We start from the raw sequence: 27,285 nt of genomic DNA on the forward strand, positions 1-27,285 counted from the left end.
TAGCGGCCCCGGCACACAGGGTTCTAGTCCTGGTGGGGGTGCTGGATTCTGTCCCGGTTGCCCCTCTTCCAGGCCAGCTCTCTGCTGTGGCCAGGGAGTGCAGTGGAGGATGGCCCAAGTGCTTGGGCCCTGCACCCCATGGGAGACCAGGAAAAGCACCTGGCTCATGGCTTCGGATCAGCGCAGTGCACAGGCCACAGAGGCCATTGGAGGGTGAACCAGCGGTAAAGGAAGACCTTTCTCCCTGTCTCTCTCTCTCTCACTGTCCACTCTGCCTGTCAAAAAAAAAATATATATATATATATATATATATATATTCGCCAGCTCAATTTTCCTGTTATTTGTGGATGGGTCTATGAAGAGCGCCTTAGAGTAAGAGTGAATTATGATGAGTTTTAGAAGAGAAACAATGAACTTATTCTGATCTGCAGAGGTAAGAATGCAGAGAGAATCCTTAATTATGTTTTTAAGTCCTAAAGGCTATCCTGTTCAAATTGCTTTCTTTCCAACAACGTTTCTAATACAGGTTAGCACAAGCAGTCTTTTCATATAAAATAAGTCTTAACATTTAGCAAGCGTGTGTTTGGAAGTCTGAAACTGTTCCTGCCTGGCCAGTCGAGGTGTTCACCAAACAAGTCCATGGCAGACTCTGTTTCCTGTTAGACCTTCCAGGGCCATTGTAGGTCATTATAAAAATTAAAGAATAAGAAAGGAAGGGGGGGCCGGCGCCGCGGCTCACTAGGCTAATCCTCCGCCTAGCGGCGCCGGCACACCAGGTTCTAGTCCCGGTCGGGGCACCGGATTCTGTCCCGGTTGCCCCTCTTCCAGGCCAGCCCTCTGCTGTGGCCCGGGAGTGCAGTGGAGGATGGCCCAGGTGCTTGGGCCCTGCACCCCATGGGAGACCAGGAAAAGCACCTGCCTCCTGGCTCCTGCCATCGGATCAGCGCGGTGCGCCGGTCGCATCGCGCTGGCCGCGGCGGCCATTGGAGGGTGAACCAACGGCAAAGGAAGACCTTTCTCTCTGTCTCTCTCTCTCTCACTGTCCACTCTGCCTGTTAAAAAAAAAAAAAAAAAAAAAAAAAAAAAAAAAAAAAAAGAAAGGAAGGGGGTGGGAGGCAGTGATGGAGCAAGGACTAAAAGCCTCAGGTCCACATTGACCTATCACCTATAAAACATGGAACAGGCCTCCTTTTCTCTGACCAGCCCTGCCTGGACTGCTGGACACACCACTATCTGAAGAGCCCAGCTACCGGCCTGAGCTCTCCCCACACCTGCCAGTCTCTCCCGCAACTCAGCAGCTCTGCCTCAGAGTCCAGTCACTGCCTCTGCCCAAACCCCTCCCGGCTCACAGCGTAATCTCGCAGGACCTTTCAAACTAGCCCAAGCTCTCCCTCCATCTGGGTAGCACAGACCCCCAAGCCTCTTCCCACCGCTTTGTACTAGATGAACCACTAGTCTGTAAGGGGAAGGCGCTGTCTCTCAGCGGGTGTTCACCTGGGAGTGAGCCCCTCCCAGGTTTTCAGCTTCTGAGTAAGCCTGGTCTGGCTGTGGCTGCATACTCTATCTTTTCTTTCCTTGACAGGCATGAGGGAGGACAGGGTGGGGCATATCACTAGGCTCCTAAATCTCTTATATCCAGTTCATGAAATTAGTTCACCTTAAAAATAAATACAGAATTTAGATTGTGCACTTTATTACTTTAACTCACTCTTCCTCCTACGGTATGCTATCGTGGAAACTGTGCAGAGTGCACAATTGTGCAGAGTCCACTGCTTTGTTTCCCAAAGGTTACACACTCTGCACTGGGCGCAGGATCTGGTTGGGTCAGGGCCGCCCTCTGGCCCCCCGGGCCGGCCGGGCGTGCGCACTTACTCTCTGCGGGCTCCTTGGAGCGCCGGCCGCTGGACGACTTCCTCAGTAGGCTGCGTCCCGAGGTAAAGAGGCTCGTGAGCTCTTCCAGCGGGCTCGTGGGCGTTCGCGAGCGGGAGCCGCCGGGGGCCGCCCCGTGCGCGCTCACTGCCGCGCTGACCATCTTGGCCCCGTCCTGCGACAGGGGCCTCGGGGTCGAATGAGGCACTGAGGGGGAGCTCCGGGAGAGGCTGCCCGAATGCACGGCGTCGTAGGGGGGCGGCCTTTTGAGGCTGAGGGGCGTCAGGGACCTGCCCATACTGACCGGCGAGGGCGAGGTGGAGTGGCTTTTAGGGTAGCCGTGGGGAGACTGGGTTCGGTAGAGCGTGGACGGGGGCGGAGGGGACGAGGAGAGCACGGAGGTGGCCGAAGCGGGTCCGAGCGCTGCGCCCGGGTCTTTGTCCGGTTTGGGGTGTCCCGAGGCGTGCGGCGGCACGGAGGACGGCGACGCCCCGGCCGGCTGCTTCAGGTAGGACACGTTTTCCAGCACTGGGAGCTTGGTGACCTCCAGGGGCGTCAGCGGGGACTCGTCGGAGTTGGGGGAGCAGTGCACGGGCGCGGGCGGGAACACCAGCAGCGGGGGCCTGTGCGACAGCAAGTTGGGGAAGGGCGGCGGGATGTCACAGAGCAAACCCTTGGGCGTGCATGGCACTGAGGACTTGGCGAAGTCCAAGTCAGGCACCGTGGGAGTAGCACACTGCGAAGAACAGCTGTGATGGTCGAAGTCGCACTTGGCGTCTTGGCCCAGGTCGTCGAAGATGGGGTATTTCATCTCCTCGTAGACGGCCTCGCTCTGGTCGTCGTCCTCTTTCCTGAAGTCTCTGAGGATGTTCCCCACCATCTCGATGTACACGGGCTCCTCTTCCTCCGGGTCTCCCGCGGGGCTGCTCACCTGCGACAGGGACGCGTCCCGCGTGAGCGACGTCCTCCGCGGCCCGTGCTTCCTGATGTACGTCTCGTCGAAGGAGGTGCTGAGCTGAGTGTTGGGGTTCCGTTTGGGTTTCGGGGGAGGGATCTTCTTTGAGTATTCGTCGCTGTGGGGTCTTGGTTTAGTTGACACTGAAAGAAGAGAAAGTAGAGTAAAATAGGTGAGAATAAATAGGAAAAGTTTATAGTAAAATAGATGAGGGTAATAGGAAAACTTTTAAAAAAATGTTTTGCTGAAAAGAGCAGTGAGCTTTATTTCTACCTTGAGGCTTAGGTGAAAAATCCACCAGACGCAAGCATTTCTCATGTTTAGAAAAATCTGATGATAGAATGATAGTGATTCTTATCTTCGACCTCATATTAATAATCCCACACTGATAAAAGCATTAAAAGTCGGGCTATTCATCCCTAGGCCTTAGAATTTCTAAATAGAAACTTCGAGATGAAACATGCCAGATAAAAACCATCACATATTTTATTAAAAATTAACTTGCAGGAACTAAGTGAGAAAGAAACTCAGGAGAAAAAAAAAATATCTAGAGAGTCTGTTAGTACAAATGGCCGCCATAGAAATCTAGCCCTTTTACTGATAGCGTTAGTACACAGGGAGAACATTTTGCTTCCATTTAGGATAAAAACTTTTTTAGACTTATTTAATCTCTATCTTAGTTCAAATAAATAAATAGCTTCTGTACAGATGGGACTGATATTACAGGGGAAATTGATGTGAAAATCTTCTGAGGCTAGACAGTTGAATCTCCAGGTATTGTTGATTATGGGGTATTTGTCTGTTTTTGTTCATAAGATCTTTTATGATATCCCGAATGTGGTCTTGCGATGAATTTATTAGATATGTTCCGCTGACACATCAGCAACTCTTGCGAGTTTTCAGAGACTTACCTAGGGAATGATGTGTACCTTTCAAGAATAACTTCTGGAAATACATGATAGACATGTGAGCCATCGCATCCCACTGGCTGCTGTCAAACATCTGTGGCTGAAACCAATTTTTCAACATGCATGGAAAGTATGGGAGTATTATCTCATTATTTCATTTATCGCCATGTGATTATAATGGTAATCATTCTGACGCATTGGTGCAGCAGGTAGTTGCTTATGGTAGATGGCGGACTGCAACCTAAGCTGACTGTAATTCACAGGTGCAAAACTGTGAGCAGGTATCAGTCTTCTCAGTGATTTGCAACTTCAAGAGGGGCATCTAGAGGCACAAATCAGGAAACACTGAATTTCATTTTTCCAGCTGGCATGACTTATGACACGGGAGCTTTTGTGAAGCTTATTAAAGGAGAAGGAAGTTCTTGAAGATTAGGCAGGGGTGGGCTGCCCCAACCATCAATCATGCATTCAGAAAGAGGGAACCAATCTCATGTTCTAGTAGTTACTCTGTATTTTACTTTTTAAGGTGGTTTCTCACTTCAATATCTTACTGGTTTTTGACTTCAAATATCCTGTCCCATGTGCCTGTGGTGATGGTTTTACTCACTGTTAACAGCTTTTTGGTAAGGGAGGTTCATAATGTATCTAGACATTTTAAACTCATGCCAGTAAAAACTAGATATCATTTTCCAGGGAAATGCAGCAGCTAAGTCCTTGAGTACCCAAATTGAAAAGCCTAGAGATACAATGGTGAGAAGAATGCCTAGTCAGTCATTTCTTAAACAAGACCTAAAGTAACCAACAGTTCTCCGTACCACTCAATTTGGCATGCATTTTGCTGTATATATTAATTTTCATATGATTTAAATAAATCATCAGATTATATAAAACAATCTGAGTTGTGTCTTTGCCCTAATAAAGTAACACTAAATGGATGAACAAGGCTGGCTAAGCACCAGAAGGAATTCAAAAGGATTTGAACTTGGGAAAACAAAAATCCATCCAGATTGTTCTGAAACTGTTTTCAGTCATCCCCAACCATAGGGGATCACTTTAGACTAACGAACTGAAGCCCCAGGAAAATATCTGCCAGTGACTACTGGGTACTAGGGATTAGATGGTGTGAGATAGGCAGAATCTTTAGAGGAGAAGAATCTGAATTGCAAGGTGCTTTAAGAATGGGGTGCAAGCCTAACACTAGGAATTAGAGTGTGCCCATGAGATGGATTACCATTTTATATAGAAATAGTAACAAGTATAGTAAAATGTTCATTCTTCCCCCTCTCAAATGGTAAGAGATCCCTGGTAGATTTGGGTGGGGCATGGTATTCAGAGAAGGAAGAACAGATGGAAAACCCTGGAACAGCATCCCTCTTTGCCACAGAAGCTGGCCTTTGGAATGGGCAAGACAGTTGTTTTGGTTATGCTCTAAATGTGAGCAAATTACACTTTATTTTGTTGGCCTGAAGAAACAGAAAAAATTCAAGACCTCAATATATAAGAAATGTCAAATAGCTTTTGAAAAACAGAATTAAGAGAAGTTTATTTTGGTAGAAAACAGTTTTGAAATCTATGCAGTTGTTTGGGTAATATGCATTTTCATCTTTTTTGGAGACCACTCATATATGAAGATGGAGTTTATATTCTGAAAAATAACATATTTAGAATTAAGATAGAACAAACTGGGGCTGGCACCATGGCGCAGTAGGTTAATCCTCCACCTGTGGTGCTGGCATCCCTTATGGGTGCCGGTTCTAGTCCCAGCTGCTCCACTTTCAATCCAGCTCTCTGCTGTGGCCTGGGAAAGCAGTGGAAAATGGCCCAAGTACTTGGGCCCCTGCACCCACATGGGATACCGGGAAGAAGCGCCTGCCTCCAGAGCAGCTCTGGCCATTGCAGCTACTGGGGAGTGAACCAATGGAAGGAAGACCTCTCTCTGTCTCTCCCTCTCACTGTCTGTGACTCCACCTTTCCAATAAATAAAATATTTTTTAAAAAAGGTTAAAAAAAGATAGAACAAGCATCTATTATGAAGAAATTTAGACAATTAACACTGAAGGTTTCAGTGCCAAACCAAGTGCAGATACTGTCTGATAAGATACTGTCTGATATGGTGACTGTGAGATGATCAAAGTTGACAGTTGTGTTAACTGAATTGTGACCCCCTAAGCACCAAAAACATCCATATATTGAAGTTCTAATCCCCAACATGATGGTATTGGGAAGAGAGTCTTTGGAAGATAATTAGGTTTACATGAAGTAATGGGGATGGGAGCCTCATGGTATGATATAAGAAGACCTCTCTCTCTCTGTCTCTCTCTCTCTCTCTCTCATCCCCTTTCTTCCTAATTTTTGAAAACACAGGAAGGAGGTGTCAGTCTACCTGCCACATAGAGAGTCTTCCCCAGAAGAGGATCATGCTTGCACCTGGTTTCTAGCCTCAAGAACTGTGAGAAAAGTAATTTGCTTCTCAAAAAATTTTAATTATTTGAGAGACAGAAAGAGGGAGAAGAGAGAGACAGGCAAACAGGGTAACCAAAAGTTCTCATCTACTTGTTCATTCCCTAAATGTTCACAGTGGCCAACACTGGGTCTGATTGAAGCTGGTAGTTGGTAACTCAGTTCAGCTCTCCCAAGAGGGTGTCAAGAATCTAATTATTTGAGACATCGCCTCTGCCTTTCCGAGTCTGTGCTGGTAGAATTCTATAATGAGGATCCAGAACCGGGAATTGAACCCCAGGACTATGATATGGGATGTGGATGTCTTAACTGCCAGGTTAAACACCCACTCCAGAAAAGAAATTTCTATTGTTTAAGCCACCTGTGCACTTTTTTATAGCAGCCTGAGCTACTGGAGAGAACAGTATATTTATTGAGCCCTATGTGAGTGCTTTTTACAACTGAATAATGAGCTCCCACTTTAATTTTATCCTTTGGCACTGGTGCACTTTAAATAGCTTTGCTATTTTAGGAATTAAACAAGCCTTTCTCAGCCTTTTAAATTCCTCCTGCCTCCTGTCCCATCCCTCCTCACTTCTGGAAACACGTCACAGAGTGCAAATTTGGGCTACATAGAGAGATGCTCATCCCAGACACCTGCCTGGGAATACCCTTCCACCCCACTGCCTGTCTTTTAAGTTCTCAATCTGACTCTCCAGTCTCTAACTTGTGCCAAAGCACTTATTCCTGAAATCTGACCCGTGTGCTGTCTGGCTGTTGTCTGATTTGGCAGACTTACTCTCTGCTCCACCTCCTTCTGTGGGTCCACTAGCTGAAGTAATTTACCAGCCAGCTTTGCCCAGGGCATCCCTTACTATCTGGGCAAACGTACTCCTCTTCCCTTCCCTATCTGTTGAAAAGAGCCTAGTGCAGGCAGATTCATGCAATTCAAGCATTTTTTTCTTGGTGTTAATTCAAAGATGAAATGAGGGCATGAGGATTATTAGAGAATACAGTGTTTTGTAAATTAGAGATGTTACATTTCTTCAATACGGGGTGGGGGGCACTTTTCTCCGGACAGTATCTGTTTTTTCATTCCACAGTCCCATGTAACCTCATAGTTCTCTCTCTGGAAAATCAGAGGAGGAAACAACTGGTTTTCTAATAAGCTGTTTTTTTTTTTTTCTATCCATTTGCCATGTATCATCTAGTTTTACCTTGGCACAAGTATTAAGTAAATAGTTTATGGGGCAATGAAAATGTGTTTCAACCATTTTATATGCTTTTTAAAACGTTTATCTATAGGATGAACAGTTTGGAATTTTAGGCAGCATTGCCCCGTAATTTATTCTAATTTAACCTCACTGTAAGGAATTAAAATTAAAGGAGGCTCCATTTTAAAATGTCATTTCTTTATAAGGTACTTAAAATAGTCATGAGTTACATAGATAGATGCTAAAATACTGCTAATAAAAGACAATAAAAATCGCATTGCAAATTTCAACATTTAACCAAATTCAACCATGATATAAAGGTGATTTTTATCACTCTTTAATGAATTTTAAATGGCTTCTAATAAGCTCAAAGACAGAAGCAGTAATTTCTGCTCGGCTCTAGAACACAAATTTTAATAGTTAAAATAGTTTAATGACAGTAGCACTGAATAAGCAGAAAGTGACATTTTTGAAATGGAATAGCGGAGCACCAAGGTTTTGCATAGCTTTCCCACATGCCCAGATAATCTCTCTTTCGAAGTTAATTTGGGAAATTCACCATGTCTTTGTCAATCTGTCCTTCAGAGACTAATTGCTTTCTTATCTAAACAAAAGTAAAAGGTAAAAGTTTGCTTTTGTATCTGCTGGTGTTCTGGACTCAGAATTGAAAAAAGATCCACAGCACAGCACAGCGTTTCTACTCCTGAAGACTCTGGTAAAAGAATCCCAGAATTCCGAGGCTCCTGGAAATTACCCAGTTCAAATTCCACAGATGGTGGCACTTCGCAAAGTTCAGTGGAAAATGGAAATTAAAAATATTTTGGTAAAAAATACATTGAAATTCATTCATAGTTTTTTCAAAAGACACATTTCAATGAACATTTTGAAGACGTCCCATATGTACAGATATCACATTTTTTGCACAAGATAAACATGTAATTCCATTTTCCACAAACATTTTGAAGTCTCTCATATTACTGATGAAGTAGGAATTCCTTATCAACTACATTTTTTAAACTCAGATCTTCAATTCAATCTTCCACTTTTGAAACAAAGGAAAAAATGGGGGGCAGGGAAGCTATATAATTCATTAATCTGCGTTTGACAAAAAAATAGCATTTTAAAGCTCTTCACCAATTCTATGCTAGGAGACTATAATTCTGTATGCCTTGTTACAGAGGCATATTTGAATAAGCAATTCAACCTGAAAAGTCTGAGTTGAGTTCACTGAAAGGAAGCAATGTCCATGCCTCCTGATATTGGAATTGGCTGTTCTGGAGGTGAGAGGCACACTTCCCACTGTCAGCAGAATAGTGCTCCAGTAACTCTTTTTACACAACTCACAACCCCATGGCTTTGAGGAATATTTTTATCTTCAGAAGTCAAAACCACTCAATACTATCCACAAAACTGTGGGATATTTGTCTGTGCTTTGTTTTTATTAAGGTGTTAAGGGATAGCAGTTGTAAATGCTCTCAGTGTGATTACAGTAGGAACAGGAATGTGTGATACTGTACAAAAAGGACTAGGATGTGAGTTACAGGAACTGTGTTGTTATACTGGCTCTGGTGACAATGAAAACAGCATTCAGATCAATGTTTGGGTTGAGCAACATTGTAAGGCAGGGATTGGTTCTTGAAGTTGAGCGGGACTGAAAGAGAACTGACTCAAACTAGAAAACATGCCTCTAATCCCCAGTGAAGATGCATAATGTTGGGCATGTAACTTTAAGGTACATTTTTATTTACACTCACTTCATATATATATTTATTTATTTATACTCACTTCATATAATATATATATACATATATATAAGACTTCCATCACAATTACTGTTCTTTGTATTACTCACCTCAACTCACTAGCTATAAAATAAAACTGGACTCTATAACCTGTATTTAAAAAAGTAAATTAAAATAGATGAGAAAATGTAAATACATTTCATGTAATAAGGATAAATATTGTTTCTTTAAAAATATCTATTGATAAGCATGCAGAAATTCCCTAGGTCACACATATTTATCATTGGTTATGATAAGGAATGTCTGAACAATCCTAAAACCAAAACTCTTGATTAACAGTCTCCAGCAATGACTCCATCAGTGCCTTCCCTCCCTATGTGCACATACATTTCCATCAATAAGACCTGCAGTCTGTATCTTCTTCCCTTGAATCTGCCAGCTTACATCTTCTCATTAAGGAAGTCAGCTGCCAAGTAAGAAGTCTGACCCCCCAGATCACCATGCTGTGGGGACGACCAAGAAATCATGGTAAAAAGAACCAAGAAAGAGAACCATTAATGAAAATGAAGCAGCTGTCATATGACCCCAGAACAGCTATCCCAATTGTCTCCCTAGTAGATTAAGCCATCTTGATGGGATAGAAGACGTTTTGGAAATGTGACAAGCCATCCCCACTCTGTCTTGTTGAGTTCCTGACCCACAGAATCCTAAGCAGCTGTTTTTTTTTTTTAAATGTCTTAAATTTTGAAGTAGTTCATTATGTAGTTTTTATACACCTGGAACTGACACCAGAAATGGGTGTTGCTATAACAAAAATCTGAAACTTAGCATCAGCTTTGAGGCTTGGTGGCAGCAGAGGCATGAATGGCAGTGAGAAGACTATAAGGATTCTGAGATACGGGTGAGGAATTTACTCTGGCTGGAAAAGGGAGAGCCGGGTTATAGACTGGGGGGACATCGGTAAGTCTGCTGCCTGTGTTAATGTAGAAAATATGAAATATGCCTCATATAAATTGTAATAACCTAAGGAGATTTCTGGAAAAATGTAAATGTGTGAGTTGATTTATTTTTATTATGTGTGATAAAGGGTCACAAGAGATGAGATGTCAAGGATAGAATCTCTCTCTTCTCAAGAAGCAATGAAAAGTGCAGCTCCAATTCAGTATTTGTCACGAAGCATTCTCTGGGAAGCAAAAGGTTTCAGAGTGAAACACAATCTCAGGGCAAAGTCAAATGCAGAGCTCTGCCTGTGACCTGTGGCCTTGGGAGAAAGTCAGATGAAGGGTGTGGCTAGAAGGCTCTCTGTGGAAAACAGGCTTACGTTTCAGTGAACTCAAGAGCTCTTAAGAATGTTATGGGCTGTCCCTCAATATTCCTCAATACCCTGAAGATAAGCCAAAGTAGAAAGGGATTTGTCTCAAAGCAAATTGTGGTTCTGTCTTTAATCTAATGAAATAGAGTCTAATTTGCTTCATTGAAAGCTCACAAAGCTTTTAAAGGAGGCTTCCGACTTTGATGAAATGGTACTGTGACAGTTCAAAATACAGATTAAAGTAGAAGTTTTAAAAATGCTTATTTATTTTTCATTTCACTTGAAAGGGAGAGAAAAATCAGGACTGGGCCAAGTTGAAGCCAGGAGCCTGGATCTCTCATGAAGTTGATAGGGATCTAAGTATTTGAACTATCAGCAGGGTGCTCATTAGCAGGAAGCTGGATTGAAAACAGAGTAGGCAGCACTCTGATATGGGATGTGGTATCCCTAGGGTGACTTAACTGTGCTACCATATGTCCACAGGTGGAAAACAGATGCAAGAGCCCAGAAAGCAAAATCAAGATCCACAGAAAACCAAAACCAGAGGAGCAGAATGGAGCCTTATCAGCTCATCATTTCTACTCTCCGAGCAAAGAATCAATAGACCTCACGTGTCTAACTGGACTTCTGGATTGCCATGGGCCAGTGTCTTCTAAGAGTATGTGCCTCCCTCTGCACTCTCTGCAGTCCCCACTTTGTTGAATAAGATTGTTCAATGCAGTTGTCTTGTTCCTGACCCATTGTTATATGTCAGATTGTGTAATGCAGATAAGTTGTACTTTTTGTTCCAAGCCCTTACACATAAAAAAAAATTTCAGCCAAAGATCTTGCATACGAAACTGCATAAGAATCCTCATTAATTTGGACATGATTTAGATGATGAAGTCCTGGATTTCAAAGTGATGTAGTACAATAACACTTTGGGCAAGATAGAGTATATTTTGCCTAATGAAATATTGTGGCTAGAAGACAAACTGTGGTGTTGATCTTTGAATATAACCACCCTCAATTCCTTCCCTCCTTCTCTGCATTTCACCTATCAATAGGTGGAGTCTATTCCCCTCTCCCTGGATCTTGGTTGATGTTTTGACTTGCAGAAGTGACATGGCAGAAGAGACATTCTGAATCTTGAACTTAAGAAGACAGACAGCTTTCATTTCTTCCATCTTTGAAGCCAATTACCATTTAAGACCTTTTTGATCAACAGCTATGAAGAAGTCAACCTAGTTATGTGAAAAGTCGATGTGGATAAGAAAGGTGGCCTAGACGTACAAGTGAAGCATTCTTTGATTTCCAATCTATCCCACCAGCCATTGAGTCCAGTCACATGAGAGACCCTAACCATTATCACATAGAGCAGAGGAACCACCCATAGAGCACAGGTCAACACATGGAATAATAACAAATAATAAATTGTTATTTTAAGCCATGGCATTTTGGGTTGGTTTATTACATAGCAAAAGATAACTGAAAAATTCGAAAATTAATTTCCTGTGCATGTGGATATCTCATAAAAATATGTTATTGTCATTTTCATAGAACTAAGATACAAATTGTACCCTGGGGATACAAAAAGCATCCTTCCAGAATATAGAAATTAAGGAAGTAAGACTCCCTCTGAGTATTATAAAATCATCACTGGATGATTCATAGAAGAGATATTAAAAGTTATTACATACTTTCTGGCCAAAAAGATTGGATTGAAATGAGGGTGAAAGTATTAACACAAATCAAAGAACAACCAGAATGGAGTTTGCCACCCACTGAGCTGGTGAAACCAGGAGCCTCATAGAGCAAAGCTTGGTGGCTCCCCACGGTAGTCCCCAGGGGATCTTGTCCCCTGTTACAGCTCTGTTGATGGAAACAGGCCCAGCATGCAAATGGTGCCTGAAGCTACTACATATGTAATTTTTATGAGTCACTCTTTTTCTAACTTCAGACTCAAGAAGAACTCTTCTAGTAATTTTAATTTGCAAAGTGTTATGCATATGTTACTCATTAGAAACCAGCAAGATGGGGTAGGCATTTGGTGCAGTGATTAAGATGCTGCTTGCTGTGCTTGTAGCCCACATCCAGGTCCCTGGGTCTGAGACCCAGCTCTGCTTTTAGTCCCAGGCTCTGCTCCTGATTTCACCTTTCTGTTAATGTAAACCCTGCGAGGAAGCGTGTGTTAGATCAAACAGTTGCGTCACTGCCACCCACCTCTGAGACCTAGATCCTCCAGGATCCAGGTTTTTGCCTGGCTTAGCCCTGGCTATTTTGGATATTTGGTAGTGAACCAGACGATGAGAGATTCTATCACTCTCTGATGTAAAAAGAAGATAAACTCATTTTAAGAAAATAATAAATGAAATGGAATTCTGGCTTCATATATCCCTCTCTTTTGAGTTTGGTAGCTATGACATCTTGATTATTTTCTGTTGAGGAACCAGTTAGATATTTTGTGAGCTTCCAGATTGAGGCCAGTTCTGTGGGTGAGTTTGCCACACCCTTTTGGGAATATCTATCTAGGTAGACAGTCAACATTCCTAAGGAGATAACCAGTGTGTATCATAAGTTTTTTAGTTTGATGTTTCCATCCTAGGGCAGTATACACATCCCTCTCCTGCCCTAGACTGGGAAGCCTGTTGGAGTTCACTTATGAAAAATAGAAACAGCAGCTTCCCAGCAGGCATTGCGGTGACTATTGCACTTCAGGCTCTCAGATTCCAACTACCATTACATAGGTCTGGAATGAGTAGAGAAAATAACTGAGGGCCAGTGCTGTGGCGTAGCGGGTGAAGCCGCTGCTTGCAGTGCCGACATCCCATATGGGTGCCTTTTCAAGTCCCGGCTGCTCCACTTCCAATCCAACTCTCTGCTGTGGCCTGGGAAATCAGTAGAAGATGGTTCAAGTCCTTGGGCCCCTGCACCCACATGGGAGACCCAGAGAAAGTTCCTGGCTCCTGGCTTCAGATCAGCACGTCTCCGGCTGTTGTGGCCAATTGGGGAGTGAACCAGCAGATGGAAAACCTCTCTCTCTCTCTCTCTCTCTTTCTCTCTGCCTCTCCTTCTCTCTCTGTGTAACTCTGACTTTCAAATAAATAAATAAATCTTAAAAAAAAGAAAAGGACTGAAGGACATGCATCCCACAGAGAGAGGAGCTCTTCTGCAAGGATAATCCTAGTTGCTAAAACATTGGGTCCCATAACCTCATAGAAATGAAAAGCAGAACCTAAAATGGTAGAAAGAAGGCAAAGTATAGTGAGATGAAACAGCATTTGCCTTCACACAGATCTGAGTTTCAATCTTCTCATGGGATATACTAAAGTGATCTTAACCCATTACTTAATTTTGAGTTTTTTAATCTATAAGCCAGACATAATTATTGGGCTGATTGTGAGGGTCAAATGGGACAATGAACATGTTCATTTAAATGCTTAGAAGAATGCCTAAAATCTGGAGGAGCCTCAAAAAGCTACTTTTTTTTTTAAAGTACCAAGAAGTTTATTCCTGTCCTCAGGAATATTTGTGTCCCCTATATGCAACTTCTTTTGTGGCTATTCAGATATCATCACAAAGAGCAGGTGTTTTATCTAGTAGTTAAAACACTTACATCCCATATTAGAGTACCTGGATTCAGTTTCTGGCTTTGGCTCCTGATTATGGCTGCCTGTTATTGTAAATACTCAGAGGCAGCAATTATGACTAAAGTTATTGGGTTCCTGTCACCCATAAGGAAGGACTGGGTTGTGTTCATGGTTCCTGGCTATAGCTCCAATCTTGCGCCAGCTATTACAAGAATTGGGAAAGTAAATTTGCAGATGGGAACTCTCTCTCTCTCCTCTCTCTACTTTATTATTAATTAATTACATTTTTTAAAATCATCAGAAATGTCACCTCTTCATAAAGGCTTACACAACCAACTAATCAGACTTACCATTGTTGGATAATTCTCTTGCTTTCTTCTTGATTGGAATATGTGAGCTTATATATGCCTGTTTGTGTAGGCTTTCCTTTTCCTGCTTGGCTACAACCTCCTTGAGAATAGTAGTCCCCTGTTGACATTAATCTGTATTGAATCATTAAGATAAAGTGACTAGAATATCATAGGTTTTTGGAAAATATTTGTCCACTGTTGAGTGAGTGGTAGATGTTTGAAATTCTTGGAGTCAGCCCTCAGAGGTTTGGTTATTCTCCAATGACCCTAGAAAGCTATGAGTAACCCTATAGGCATTACTCGATGTTACCAAGATAGGGTAGTACCAGGGGAAAAAGAAATGAGCAAGAGAGGGGTCAGTGAAGGGATACTCAACATTGCCCATGTGGAAAAAGTGAAGTCAGTTAAATATTTTATTTGCCCAAAAGGACGGCCAGAAAAATTAGCTGTGAAATCTTTCGCTTCCCTTATGCTCTATGAAGAGATCAAAGAGGAGCACAAAGGAGCCGGCAGAGGGAAATCACAGGTTATATCCTCAAGCATAAAACATTTAAGGCCTCATGATTTTGCAAGCATTGCTCCAGACTACAAATATGAATTTAAGCCAATCATTACTTGAAAATACCCTTTTTTGTATTGACACAATGTTTAATACAATAAGGCCATCTGAAACAATGTTACCAATGTGGGAAATATGAAATAAAAATGCTCAGACTCCTTTATTCACTCTTCTTATCCTTCCTGTGTGTGAACGTGATGTTGTACTTGGATGTCTCTACAGTGTAAATAGGTAATGTGATGGGGTGAATGCCATAACCAGTGTGATTGTTATTTCTCTGATATCAAGCCAGATGGCCAATACTAAGGACACTGCACTTCTATCCTTTTTTACCTATGCATTTGTTATGGTTTCAGTATTGGCTATCTTCCAAAGTCCCATATGTTAAAGGTTTGGTCCCCAACATGGCACTATTGAGAAATGATGTAATCTTTATGAGGTAGAAGCTGGCCGAGAGTCATTGGATCATCCAGCACTTGCCATTAGAATGTAATTCTCAACTGCTGGTTGTTACAAATTCTCACCACAAGGTTGAGTTTGAGCTCATCCACTCTCTCTGCTTCCTGGCTCATGATGTGATTGCACATTCTAACATGCACTCACACTATCGTTCCCCTGCCCCCATCAGATACATTAAGCAATGAGGTTCCCAATTTTGGACCTCAGTGTCCAAAACTATAACTAAATAAACTTCTCTTTGTTTTTAAAGTAGCTTAGCTCATGTATTTCATTGTAGTAACACAAAGCTTACTAACCTATTATTCTTCATAAACTCTACTCTGACTAGGCCAGACTAATATTGTTCCCCACACTTCCCGAATATGTACATGTTGAGACGCTGTAGAGATATTTTTCCACCTGTCTTCCACCATCTTACCAAAATAAAACCTTTCCTAGCCTTTAATGCCCAACCTCTTTCTAAAGGCCATGAACTAGGGCTGGCACTGTGGCATAGCGGGTATGCCGCTGCCTGCAGTGCCGGCATCCCATATCAGCGATGATTCGAGTCCCAGCAGCTCCACTTATGATCTAGCTCTCTGCTATGGCCTGGGAAAGTAGTAGAAGATGGCCCAAATCCTTGGGCCCCTGCCCTCACGTGGGAGACCCAAAAGAAGCTCCTGGCTCCTAGCTTAGGATTGGCACAGCTACAGTCATTGTGGCTAACTGGGGAGTGAACCATTGGATGGAAGATCCCTCTCTCTCTCTCTCCTTCTCTCTCTCTCTATCTCTCTCTGCCTCTTCTTCTCTGTAACTCCAACTTTCAAAAAAATAAATAAATCTTTAAAGGCCATGAGCTGCCCCAAGGTAGAATCAACTCTTCTTTTTTAGGAGTTCCTACAAACTTGATTCTGGGAGTTGTTCTCAATAGGCAATCATTCAATTGTGGAATTCAGTTATAAATAATTAATTCAAACCGTAAGTTAGTTTACATTAAGTTCATTTGGAGTTAAGACTTAATAGTGTGTAGTATGTTAAGATTAAGTGATATGAAATATGGGGCAACATATTAAAAGTTTGGTCTTAGGAGCTTTTAGGACCTGTCGTGAGAACCACTGTTCTTCCATGACAGGCTTTATTTTAAGCCAGAAAAGACAGGTCTAAGGGTACAGGAATGAAACTATTCCTGGAATTTAGAGTCTTCCGCCTTCCTGTGTGACGCCTAGCCCCTAAGTTGCTCAAATGCACCAATAAAATGCATAAATTCAGGTAACTGCCATATAAGGAATAAGGAACTCGCCTACCTGTATAGTGTCTTTTGTGCTTGTTTACTCAAGTGCACAAAAATGCTGGGAGGGGGAGGGACGGGGCTTCTCACCTCAGCACTGTGCTATGTCATTTGTGCCTGTAAGAGCCCCAGCTATCTGGTAATAAAATCCTCTTGCTGTTGCATCCAGTCTGCCTTTTGTGAGTTGTTTTGGGGAGGGTCTCAAACTGGACACAACACAATGAGTACCAGAAATGACTGTTTACTGAACAATAAACTAAGAATGTGTAATGATTTAAAGCTTTCAAATTCCTTTCTCATATACCTCTTTAGATTTTCTTCTTTCTCCCTTTCTTTTTTTTTTTTTTTTTTTTTTTTTTTTTTTTTTGACAGGCAGAGTGGACAGTGAGAGAGAGAGACAGAGAGAGAAAGGTCTTCCTTTGCCGTTGGTTCACCCTCCAATGGCCGCCGCTGCAGCCGGCGCACCGTGCTGATCCGATGGCAGGAGCCAGGATCCAGGTGCTTTTCCTGGTCTCCCATGGGGTGCAGGGCCCAAGCACCTGGGCCATCCTCCACTGCACTCCCTGGCCATAGCAGAGAGCTGGCCTGGAAGAGGGGCAACCGGGACAGAATCCGGCGCCCCGACCGGGACTAGAACCCGGTGTGCTGGCGCCGCAAGGTGGAGGATTAGCCTATTGAGCCACGGCGCCGGCCTTCTCCCTTTCATTTTTAATTTTTTTTTTTTTTTACAGATTTTATTTATGTAGTTGAGAGGCAGAGCCACAGACAGAGGGAGTGAGAAACAGAAAGGTCTACCATCTGCTGGTTCACTCCTTCCCAGGTGACCACAACAGCTGGGCTGATCTGAAGCCAGGAGTCAGGAGTTTCTTTCTGGTCTCCCATGCAGGTGCAGGGGCCTAAGCACTTGGGCCATCTTCCACTGCTTTCCCAAGCCATTAGCAGAGAACTAGATCAGAAGTGGAGTAGCTGGAGCACGCCAGCCCCCCCATTTTTAATTTTTGTAAATGAAAATTTATCTCTTTTTGGGATTAGTCTTAGACATCAGATTTATTTAGGAAAATAATTTGACTAGAGATAATAATTTAAATAAATACACTCACACATTACTATAGGTTTCCCAAGCTTAGAGCTCTCTATGATTTTATTTCTAGATCTCAATCACATCCATTCAAGTGGTCAACCAAACACTAAGTAGTTCAAGCCAGTGAAAACAATATATACATTTAAAACTTAAGAATAGCTAAGCTGTTAAACTACTAGTTAAAATTCTTCTCATTTTGCTTGAATATTTTGAAGCCATGAGATAGTTATCTCTACAAATTCACAGTAGTTATCACTTGTAGCATCTATACTTGCAGTGAAAGGAAGTTATCAAATAAATTGATTTCTTAAGTCTTGAGGGGAAAAAGTTGTGACAGTATAAAGTGCCCATGGAAAACGCATGATGCTGAACACCCAATATAAGCTCAGGTAGTTCTTATTTGACCCAGGAGGGTATTATGTTATAGGAAAAGCAAGTTGGGAGAAAAATCCGATTAGTATTCGGAACATGTTTCCTGTCCCTGGAGCCATTAGCTCTGTAGAAGCAGAATCCCTGCAGTCCCATAGATACAGTCTACTGCAGATTATCCTTTGTAAATCTGTGCTGGTTTCAATATAAAGATAGAAATGTTTGTGATCTTTTTAAGTATCTGAGTTCACAGAGGAAGCAGCATGGAATTACAGAGATGTCAGACATTTCATTCAACCTCATTGAAGTTGTTTTGATGTGTGCTAACATCTCTTGGAGCTGTAACTTCAGTAATAACAGTAATAATAATAATAATAATAAGTATAATAATAACTACCATTTAGAAAATTCTTTATTTGCATAAGACCATGTGTTTTGGGGGGATTATTTCATGTAACCCTTGCAATATCTCTATGAGGTAGTTACTGCTATAAATTTTATTTTATAGATGCTAAAATGCATTTGTAGAGAAACTGAATTAGTTGCCAAATGGCAGAAACTCGCTTGGAACCACAGTATCAAAGACTAGTTTGCCTGTGTAGAGAATAGATAGTAGATGCTTGTATTTATTTTACTAGATACAGTTAAGGAAGTTTTAAATAAAATTTTAAAATATTATTAGTATTCTTCCTTAAATCAGATTAGCCTGAATTCTAATCCCAATTTAATAATTGTGTAATCTTGGGAAAGTCAACTCTAACCTCATTAAGTCTCATTGAAGCCAGATATTAAATGAATGTAGGGATCCATTTTCACAGAATATTGTGAATAGTTAAAGGACATTATATCTAAAGTATCTAGCAGACTTTCAAGGAAAAAGGAAGGGCTTAAAATTAGAATTAATATTGATTATTAGATAATTAGTAGAGTTAACTATCAATTATCAAGATGTATATAAAATATATAACTACATGGAAAGATACATAATGAGAACATATGCTTTCACACATACTCCACATTTATTTAGCACAGAGCTCTAAAAATTAATGATGCTAATACCAAAGAACCTACTCACTCTGGGGATACTTAAAATGAGTGGTTGCACAAGTAAATACAGATTTTAAGTTCACGGAATTACAAGGTCAATATTTCAATTTCCTTATGTATTAATGTTGTGTATCATAGATGTCCATATAATGTAAGTGAGCTTACTTTTTTAAAAATAAATTTCCATTAAAAATATACAGGCAGCGAAACTTTCTCGTTATTACCATTTCAGCATTGGCATTCTTAGTTTCTTATCAGCTTATTGTTAGGAAACTGGCAGCAGTTTTATCTATGATCTACACCCTGATTTACATCCTATGCCCTGGCTCCCGCTGCCATTGCAGAAAGCCAGGTGGCCACATGGCCCAACCACCAGTGTCAAGCTCCACCCCCATCCTAATGGGATTCGCTGCTCCTGCTTCCCTGCCAGCCCTCCGGCAAAATGTTAAAAGGGCCTGTTCCTGAACACGTGGCTCTCTTCTCTCCTGCTCTCTTCTCTCTCTTGGCTCCTCTTGTCTGCTCTCCTCTCCCCCTCTCTGTCTCTCTCTTACACTCTCCTTCTCTCCTCCCTAGCTGCTCTCCTCTCTGTCTCTCTCTTATACTCTCCTTCTGTCTCTTTTGCCCTCTTTGCCCCTTCCCTCCAGTCTGCTGGGTTTTCCCCAATAAACCCTTTCCCTTACTCCAATGTTTGGTGTGTTTTGTGATGGCGTAACACTTATGCTAAACAAAAATGGGTGAGATTTAATGGAAACATCCAACTAAAAACAAAATAGGAAAATATGGAGGTAAATCACTGCACAGAGGATACTTTAAAAATTCATGAATAAGTGGAATTAAACAATCATTAACATTACATTTTCTATGAACCTTTTGAAGATTCTCCCCCATATGTAGCAATGCAGAAATAACAGTAGATTAACAATTTTATTCAGATGCTTTTTTTTTCCAAACCACACATGTAACCATTAGGTTTTGGAAAGTGATATTTTTATTTATTTATTTATTTATTTATTTATTTTTTGACAGGCAGAATGGATAGTGAGAGAGAGAGACAGAGAGAAAGGTCTTCCTTTTTGCCGTTGGTTCACCCTCCAATGGCTGCCGTGGCCGGCGCGCTGCAGCCAGCACACCACGCTGAACCGATGGCAGGAGCCAGGTACTTATCCTGGTCTCCCATGGGGTGCAGGGCCCAAGCACTTGGGCCATCCTCCACTGCACTTCCCTGGCCACAGCAGAGAGCTGGCCTGGAAGAGGGGCAACCGGGACAGAATCCGGTGCCCCGACTGGGACTAGAACCCGGTTTTTTCTTTTTCTTTTTCTTTCTTTTTTTTTTTTTTTTACTTGACATTAAGGTTTATTTTCACACAGAAACCTTGTGATTGTGAGCATAAATGCTTTTTTTTTCAACTTTTATTTAATAAATATAAATTTCCAAAGTACAACTTTTGGATTATAGTGGCTTTTCCTCCCACCTGCAACCATGCTCTCTCCCACTCCCTCTCCCATCCCATTCTTCATCAAGATTCATTTTCAATTATCTTTATATACAGAAGATCAAGTTAGTATATACTAAGTAAAGATTTCAACAGACTGCATCCACACAGACACAGAAAGTATAGAGTACTGTTTGAGTAGTAGTTTTACAACACATTAAGGACAGAGATCCTACATGGGGAGTAAGTACACAGTGACTCCTGTTGTTGATTTAACAATGGACAGTCTTATTTATGACGTCAGTAATCCAGCGCCCCGACCGGCACTAGAACCGGGTGTGCTGGCGCCGCAAGGCGGAGGATTAGCCTAGTGAGCCGCGGCACCGGCTGGAAAATGATATTTTGGGTTTATTCTATGGGCTTCTTAGTTTTAGAAAAACTGTGACTTGGTTGTAAATAAAAGAGAGGGAATATTTCCAAAAGAATGATGTGGCTAATTCTGATGACACAGTATCTATTTGGTGAACACATAGAGTTTTTTATTTATAGAGTTCAATTTTGGATATTATAAATACTCCAAGTGCACCTTACTTACTCTACAATGCTGAGGTGAAAATGGAAAGGGTCTTCTTTTGTTTTGAAACAATTAGCATTTAGGCCTAAAGATTCAGTAATTCTTCCCTTCAGAATGCTTTTATATGAGTTTCCTCTCCCTTTCTTTATATTATTTTTTATTTATTTTATTATTTTTTTTTGACAGGCAGAGTGGACAGTGAGAGAGAGAGACAGAGAGAAAGGTCTTCCTTTGCCATTGGTTAACCCTCCAATGGCCGCCGCGGCCGGCGCACTGCAGCCGGCGCACCACGCTGATCCGAAGGCAGGAGCCAGGTGCTTCTCCTGGTCTCCCATGCGGGTGCAGGGCCCAAGCACTTGGGCCATCCTCCACTGTACTCCCGGGCCACAGCAGAGAGCTGGCCTGGAAGAGGGGCAACCGGCACAGAATCCATCGCCCCGACCGGGATTAGAACCTGGTGTGCTGGTGCTGAAGGCGGAGGATTAGCCTATTGAGCCACGGCCCTGGCCTTATATTATTTTTTTAAAGATTTATTTTTATTTATTTGAAAGACAGAGTTAGGAGGTAGAGACAGAGAGAGGTCTTCCATTCTCTGGTTCACTCCCCAGATGGCCGTAACGGCTGGAGCTGTGCCAAACTGAAGCCAGGAGCCAGGAACTTCTTCCTGGTCTCCCACGCGGGTGCAGGGGCCCAAGGACTTGAGCCATCTTCTACTGCTTTCCCAGGCCACAGCAGAGAGCTGGATTGGAAGAGGAGCAGCCGGGACTAGAATCTGCGCCCATGTGGGATGCCAGCGCTTCAGGCCAGGGCTTTAACCCTCTGTGTCACAGCGCCGTCCCTGATTATTTTGTGTGTGTGTGTGTTGATGACATTTATTTTCCATTTTTCAATCTTGGTGATTTCATTAAAAGTCTTTGCCACCCTCACTGGTTTCTTGGTCACACCTGCGCCACAGTGCTTGCCCATCCCTTTCTTTATATTCTGAGGAGGAAAATTGTCCTGTCTGTGACCAAGTGGCTTGATGCAGTTCAGAGATTCACTGACTCTAGGAACAGGACACTGATTTGTTTTGTTTTTGGTTCTGAAGTTTTACATAGTACTGAAGACAGTGCACCTGCTGATTCAGCATTGACTTTTGAATCCAAGACCTCAGATCAGCTTTGCTTTTCTGTTTCTCATATTATTCTGTTTAATTCAACATTCAAAATTCTGTTTAATTCACAGTAACTTCAGAGAAAGGCTTAGAATAGACAGATCAACCATGAGGCACACCAAACTAATGTCTCTCAGAGATCTCAGCCTGCTGTGGCTTGGTTAGAGTTGTGGGGCATTTTGTGAATGGAGCCTTTCATTACTCAAAGAGTCAGGATCACTGCTGGGGTTGTTATGTGAATCACTGCTGGGGTCGTTATTTGGGCATAGCTCTAGGTATTCATATCTTTTCTTTATGGCAAAAGTCAAAAGAGGTGGCATTAACTGTGAGTGTAAAACATAAGTAAAGAAAGATATTTTGGTTCACCCAGTCTGTATGATCCCATTTGTTGTACTCAGATTATTTCTGTGAGTCTCTCCTCACCTGCAAGTCATATATCTAATCAGCATCAAGTTGGAATCTTAACCTGAAAGCTAAACTTCATTCCATAGACAATTTGAGTAATAATAATGAGAATTTAGAGAAAGGGCTCCAAAGTCTAATCTCAGAGTATAATTTCAAACTCAAATTTGAATTTATGTGTGTATAAACATATTTATGTCAACCTATGTATCTATCTATATCCTATGTGCTCATATTTGTCCTTATTTTTGATCATTTACAAAGATCTTTTATAAAATATTATAATTACCATAAACAATTAACTCTAACCTTGTCATGAACCCACTTATGCTACTCCTTTACAAAACCTGGCAGTGCTTTCTCATAACTAGGATAAAATACTTCCATGAACTGGATGCCAGCTCTTTCTCCAGCTGCTTCTCAGTGCAGTTATGCCTTTGATCATTTTCTGGAGCCAGCGATTAGACCAAAAATTGGTTCCACAATGCTTCCTACACCTGGAATGTGTTTCCCAGCACCCTTTACATTCTAGATCCCCTCTTACCTAACCTTTTGTTCTTGCTTCAATTTTCTCCCAGGGACCTCTTCTTTAGAAAATTAGTCTAAGAAGAATCTTTCCTGAATACTCCCTTTCTCTTGCCATCACTGGTAGGAGTGCGTTTGTTACAGCCCTGCTTCTTTGATGTCCTTCTCCTCCCTTTCAAAGGAAGATTGGTGTCTTCCTCACCTCCGTAGTGCTAATTCCAAGCCTAGTGACTTTTCAGTGAAAACTAGAATTTTCGCAAAATTGCAAAAACTAGACAAGCTTTCCATTGTTGATTCATTCTTAACACCATTTATGAATTAACTTCACCTCAGAAATATTCTACAAACTGGAGAGATGGTGAGAGCTGCCTCATCATCATACATCTTACTCGTATGCTAAGAAGGAATTGTAATGTGAGAAGCTGCGAAGGATCATCCCAATTCAGACCAGAGGAAAGATGCAGTCCACATAGACCCACACTACACTGGTGGTTGATGTACTGGCAACTGCCAAGCAGTGTGTGCTGGAAATATACAGGACAAGATTTCCAGCATGAGAGGAAGTTAATTCTAGCAAGTACCGGGTTGGGGTGATGTCCTGAGCTGTGCAGCCGCACAAACCAAACGGAACAAGCACACAAAGTAACTGGGAACAGTGCTTCCACTTCCAAGTCCTCTGCTCTGAATGTTCCCAAGTAAATGTGCCCCTGCAATGCTTTTCAAATAGCACAAACCCCAAACCAGGAAGACTGAGTGTTCTGAGTAAATAGGAATTTTGGTGTTACCTTGGAGATGTGAATCTTTTGCAATCAAACCCATGCCCTAAAATCTCCAACAATCACCCTAAAGTGCATTGCACTTAGCCCAGAGAACAAGAACTTTCCACAACCATAGCCCAGCAAATTGCTAAAGACAGTGACCAAAATTCCTGGAGTCGGGAGATAATTGAGACTTTGGGCACGTATGGTAAATGCTCTGAGAATGAACAGGAAGCCACATGGTCCTAGATTTGTAGAATTTTTTCTCTGTATTTCTGTAAACAAATTCCAATGGGAAGACTTGTTTTCCTCATTTATGTGTCATTTGTCATCCGCCCACACAAAGCCATCACAGAAAATGTTCTCTCCCCCAGTGAATTTACCATTTAAAGGGGAAACAAAACACATATAATTTCCAACTATTTACCAGCAAGTGAGACTCACAACTGACAAAACAAGTAGGAAAAGCACCAGTGGATCCAAATTGCTACTCCAGCATGTTCCCGCCTGCTTACTCAATCTTGCAGATCTCTGGTGAGCTTTTGTTAACCTTTTATTTCTTTTACTAAGTTACAGTTAGGTCTAGAAATTTTCAAAATCCAGGAAGTCAGATCTGCATGAAGTGATTTATTTGGCATCGTAAGTCCACTGCTGTGAACTGAAGGAAGCAGTTGAAAAGATGTGGTCTCTAGTTCCAGAATCTAATCGATGGGGTGAGCCAATGATTTAACATTTAATGTCAAAATAACACCATACATGAAACAAATAGAATGATAGATGCAGGTGCTAAAAGAAGAAGTGCATTTTTAAAAAGATTTATTTGTTTATTTGAAAGGCAGACCCAACACAGAGAGAGAAAGAGAGGGAGAGAGACGGGGAGAGAGGGAGAGAGAGACACAGAAAGGGAGATCTTCTAGCTGTTTGTTTACTCTCCAAACAGCTACCATAGCCAGGTCTGGGCCAGGCTGTAGGAAGAAGCCAGGGACTCTATGTGGGTCTTTCACATGGGTGGTAGGGGCCCAAGTACTTGGGTCATCTTCCATTGCCTTCCCAGGCACATTAGCAGGAAGCTGTTGTTTTTATTTCTTTTTATTTCTTTTTCTTTTTCTTTCTTTTCTTTTTTTTTTTACTTGACATTAAGGTTTATTTTCACACAGACACACAGAAACCTTGTGATTGTGAGCATAAATGCTTTTTTTTCAACTTTTATTTAATAAATATAAATTTCCAAAGTACAACTTTTGGATTATAGTGGCTTTTCCTCCCACCTGCAACCATGCTCTCTCCCACTCCCTCTCCCATCCCATTCTTCATCAAGATTCATTTTCAATTATCTTTATATACAGAAGATCAAGTTAGTATATACTAAGTAAAGATTTCAACAGACTGCATCCACACAGACACAGAAAGTATAGAGTACTGTTTGAGTAGTAGTTTTACAACATATTAAGGACAGAGATCCTACATGGGGAGTAAGTACACAGTGACTCCTGTTGTTGATTTAACAATGGACAGTCTTATTTATGACGTCAGTAATCATCTGAGGCTCTTGTCATGAGCTGCCAAGGCTATGGAAGCCTCTTGAGTTTGCCAAATCCGATCATATTTAGACAAAGCCATAGTCAAAATGGAAGTTCTCTCCTCCCTTCAGAGAAAGGTACCTCCTTCTTTGATGGCCCATTCTTTCCACTGGCATCTCACTCACAGAGATCTTTCATTTAGGTTTTTTTTTTTTTTTTTTTTTTTTTTTTTGCCACAGTATCTTGGCTTTACATGCCTGAGAAACTCTCATGGGCTTTTTAGCCAGATCCGCATGCCTTAAGGGCTGATTCTGAGGCCAGAGTGCTGTTTAGGACATCTGCCATTCTATGAATCTGCTGTGTATCCCCCTTTCCATGTTGGATCATTCTCTCCTTTTTAATTCTACCAGTTAGTATTAGTCGACACTAGTCTTGTTTATGTGATCCCTTTGATACTTAATCCTATCATTGTGATCAATTATGAACTGAAACTGATCACTTAGACTAAGTGAGATGGCATTGGTACATGGCACCTTGATGGGATTGAATTGGAATCCCCCGGCATGAGGAAACTGGTTTGGAAGTGGAGCAGACAGGACTTGAACTGGAACTCAGATATAAGGTGCCAGTTTAACAAGTGGCAGGTTATCCCACTGCACCACAACACTGGCCCCAGAAAAGCAGTTGAAAATGTACTTATTTTTACATTGCTATCAACTGAGTGAATTGTCAGTCCTCTGTGCTCCAGCTAACTTCCTCTATTTCCCCCATAACAATACCATGGCAATGAACTATAATTTCCTCCGTGCTTATCGGAGTCCTGCCATGGAATACTTATTCCATGAAAGCCCTGTCTTCATTTCCTTTATTTGAGAATTGGAGTACAAGAACTCATTTACCCTGGAACATATCAGGAGTCTTTAAATATGTCACATGATTCAAAATATGAGGCATATAGAATCCCTACTGCTCATTCTGCTCTAGCCACCCTGGTGTCCTTGCTATTCCTACTTGCCATTCTTGTTGTCATCTCAGGACCTTCGAACCTCCTTCTGTTGTAATGTTCTTCTTCTAAATACTTGCATAGCTTGCTCCATTACTTCTTTCCTAACCACTTTGTCTACAATGGGCTTTCCCCTGTCTCTCCTCCTCCCTACCACTCATTCATTCACTTATCTTCATGGTGTTCTTTAGCCATTGCTTCCTACTTATTTATATTTGTGCTTTGTTGCCTGTCTGCTTCTCCCCACCATGAAACACAAACTCCATGAAGATAGGGACTTGTTCTTAGGTAAAGCTATATACCCTAGTCTTACAGCAATGCCTGCCATCTACTAGATGCTGACTAAATGTTTGTTGAGATATAAATGCATGAAAAGCCACAAGAACATATTTTGGAAATGTACTTTGTTACCTGCTCTGTGCCATCTCTGATTTCACTACAGAAATCACTTATAGAAGCTAAGATGAAATGTACAATTTCAAAACAACAAAAAATAAGAAGGGACATCAGAATGGATGAAATAAATAACAACTTGGATTAAAACCATTTCCTCTGCTCTTCTGTTCACAAAAACCCTATGGTTTTGCTGAGCCAAGTTACACATGTAAAATTCTGAACACATCACAAATCTCCTTCCAGTTCTTGCTTGCTAAAGGGAGTTTCTATGCCAATTGAACAATTACACACTCTAAATATATGCCCAATCATCTTGATGCAAATGTGATATTTTATTGATAGGAGAGATACCACTCAATTACTCAGAACCCATCCAGATTT

General features: G+C 41.7%; 1 protein-coding gene and 1 long non-coding RNA gene across 3 annotated transcripts in view; one reads left to right on the forward strand and one right to left on the reverse strand.

Moving 5' to 3' along the window:
- The window catches only part of NYAP2 (neuronal tyrosine-phosphorylated phosphoinositide-3-kinase adaptor 2), a 308,720-nt gene that overhangs the window by 127,329 nt on the left and 154,106 nt on the right, over positions 1–27,285 (reverse strand). The window contains exon 5 of the mRNA XM_002712507.5: positions 1,873–2,967. Coding sequence (XP_002712553.2) covers positions 1,873–2,967 — 1,095 coding nt within the window. The remainder of the gene's footprint in view (positions 1–1,872; positions 2,968–27,285) is intronic.
- LOC127491689 (uncharacterized) lies at positions 1,776–11,873 on the forward strand. 2 transcript variants are annotated; one of them, XR_011387083.1, is made up of 3 exons: positions 1,806–1,934; positions 10,923–11,097; positions 11,486–11,873. It is a non-coding gene; the product is annotated as an uncharacterized lncRNA (long non-coding RNA). The 2 variants fall into 2 exon arrangements; XR_007920569.2 differs by having other exon boundaries at positions 1,776–1,934; positions 10,923–11,873.

This window comes from Oryctolagus cuniculus, chromosome 3 (genome assembly GCF_964237555.1).
Source record: "Oryctolagus cuniculus chromosome 3, mOryCun1.1, whole genome shotgun sequence".
NCBI lineage: Eukaryota > Metazoa > Chordata > Mammalia > Lagomorpha > Leporidae > Oryctolagus > Oryctolagus cuniculus.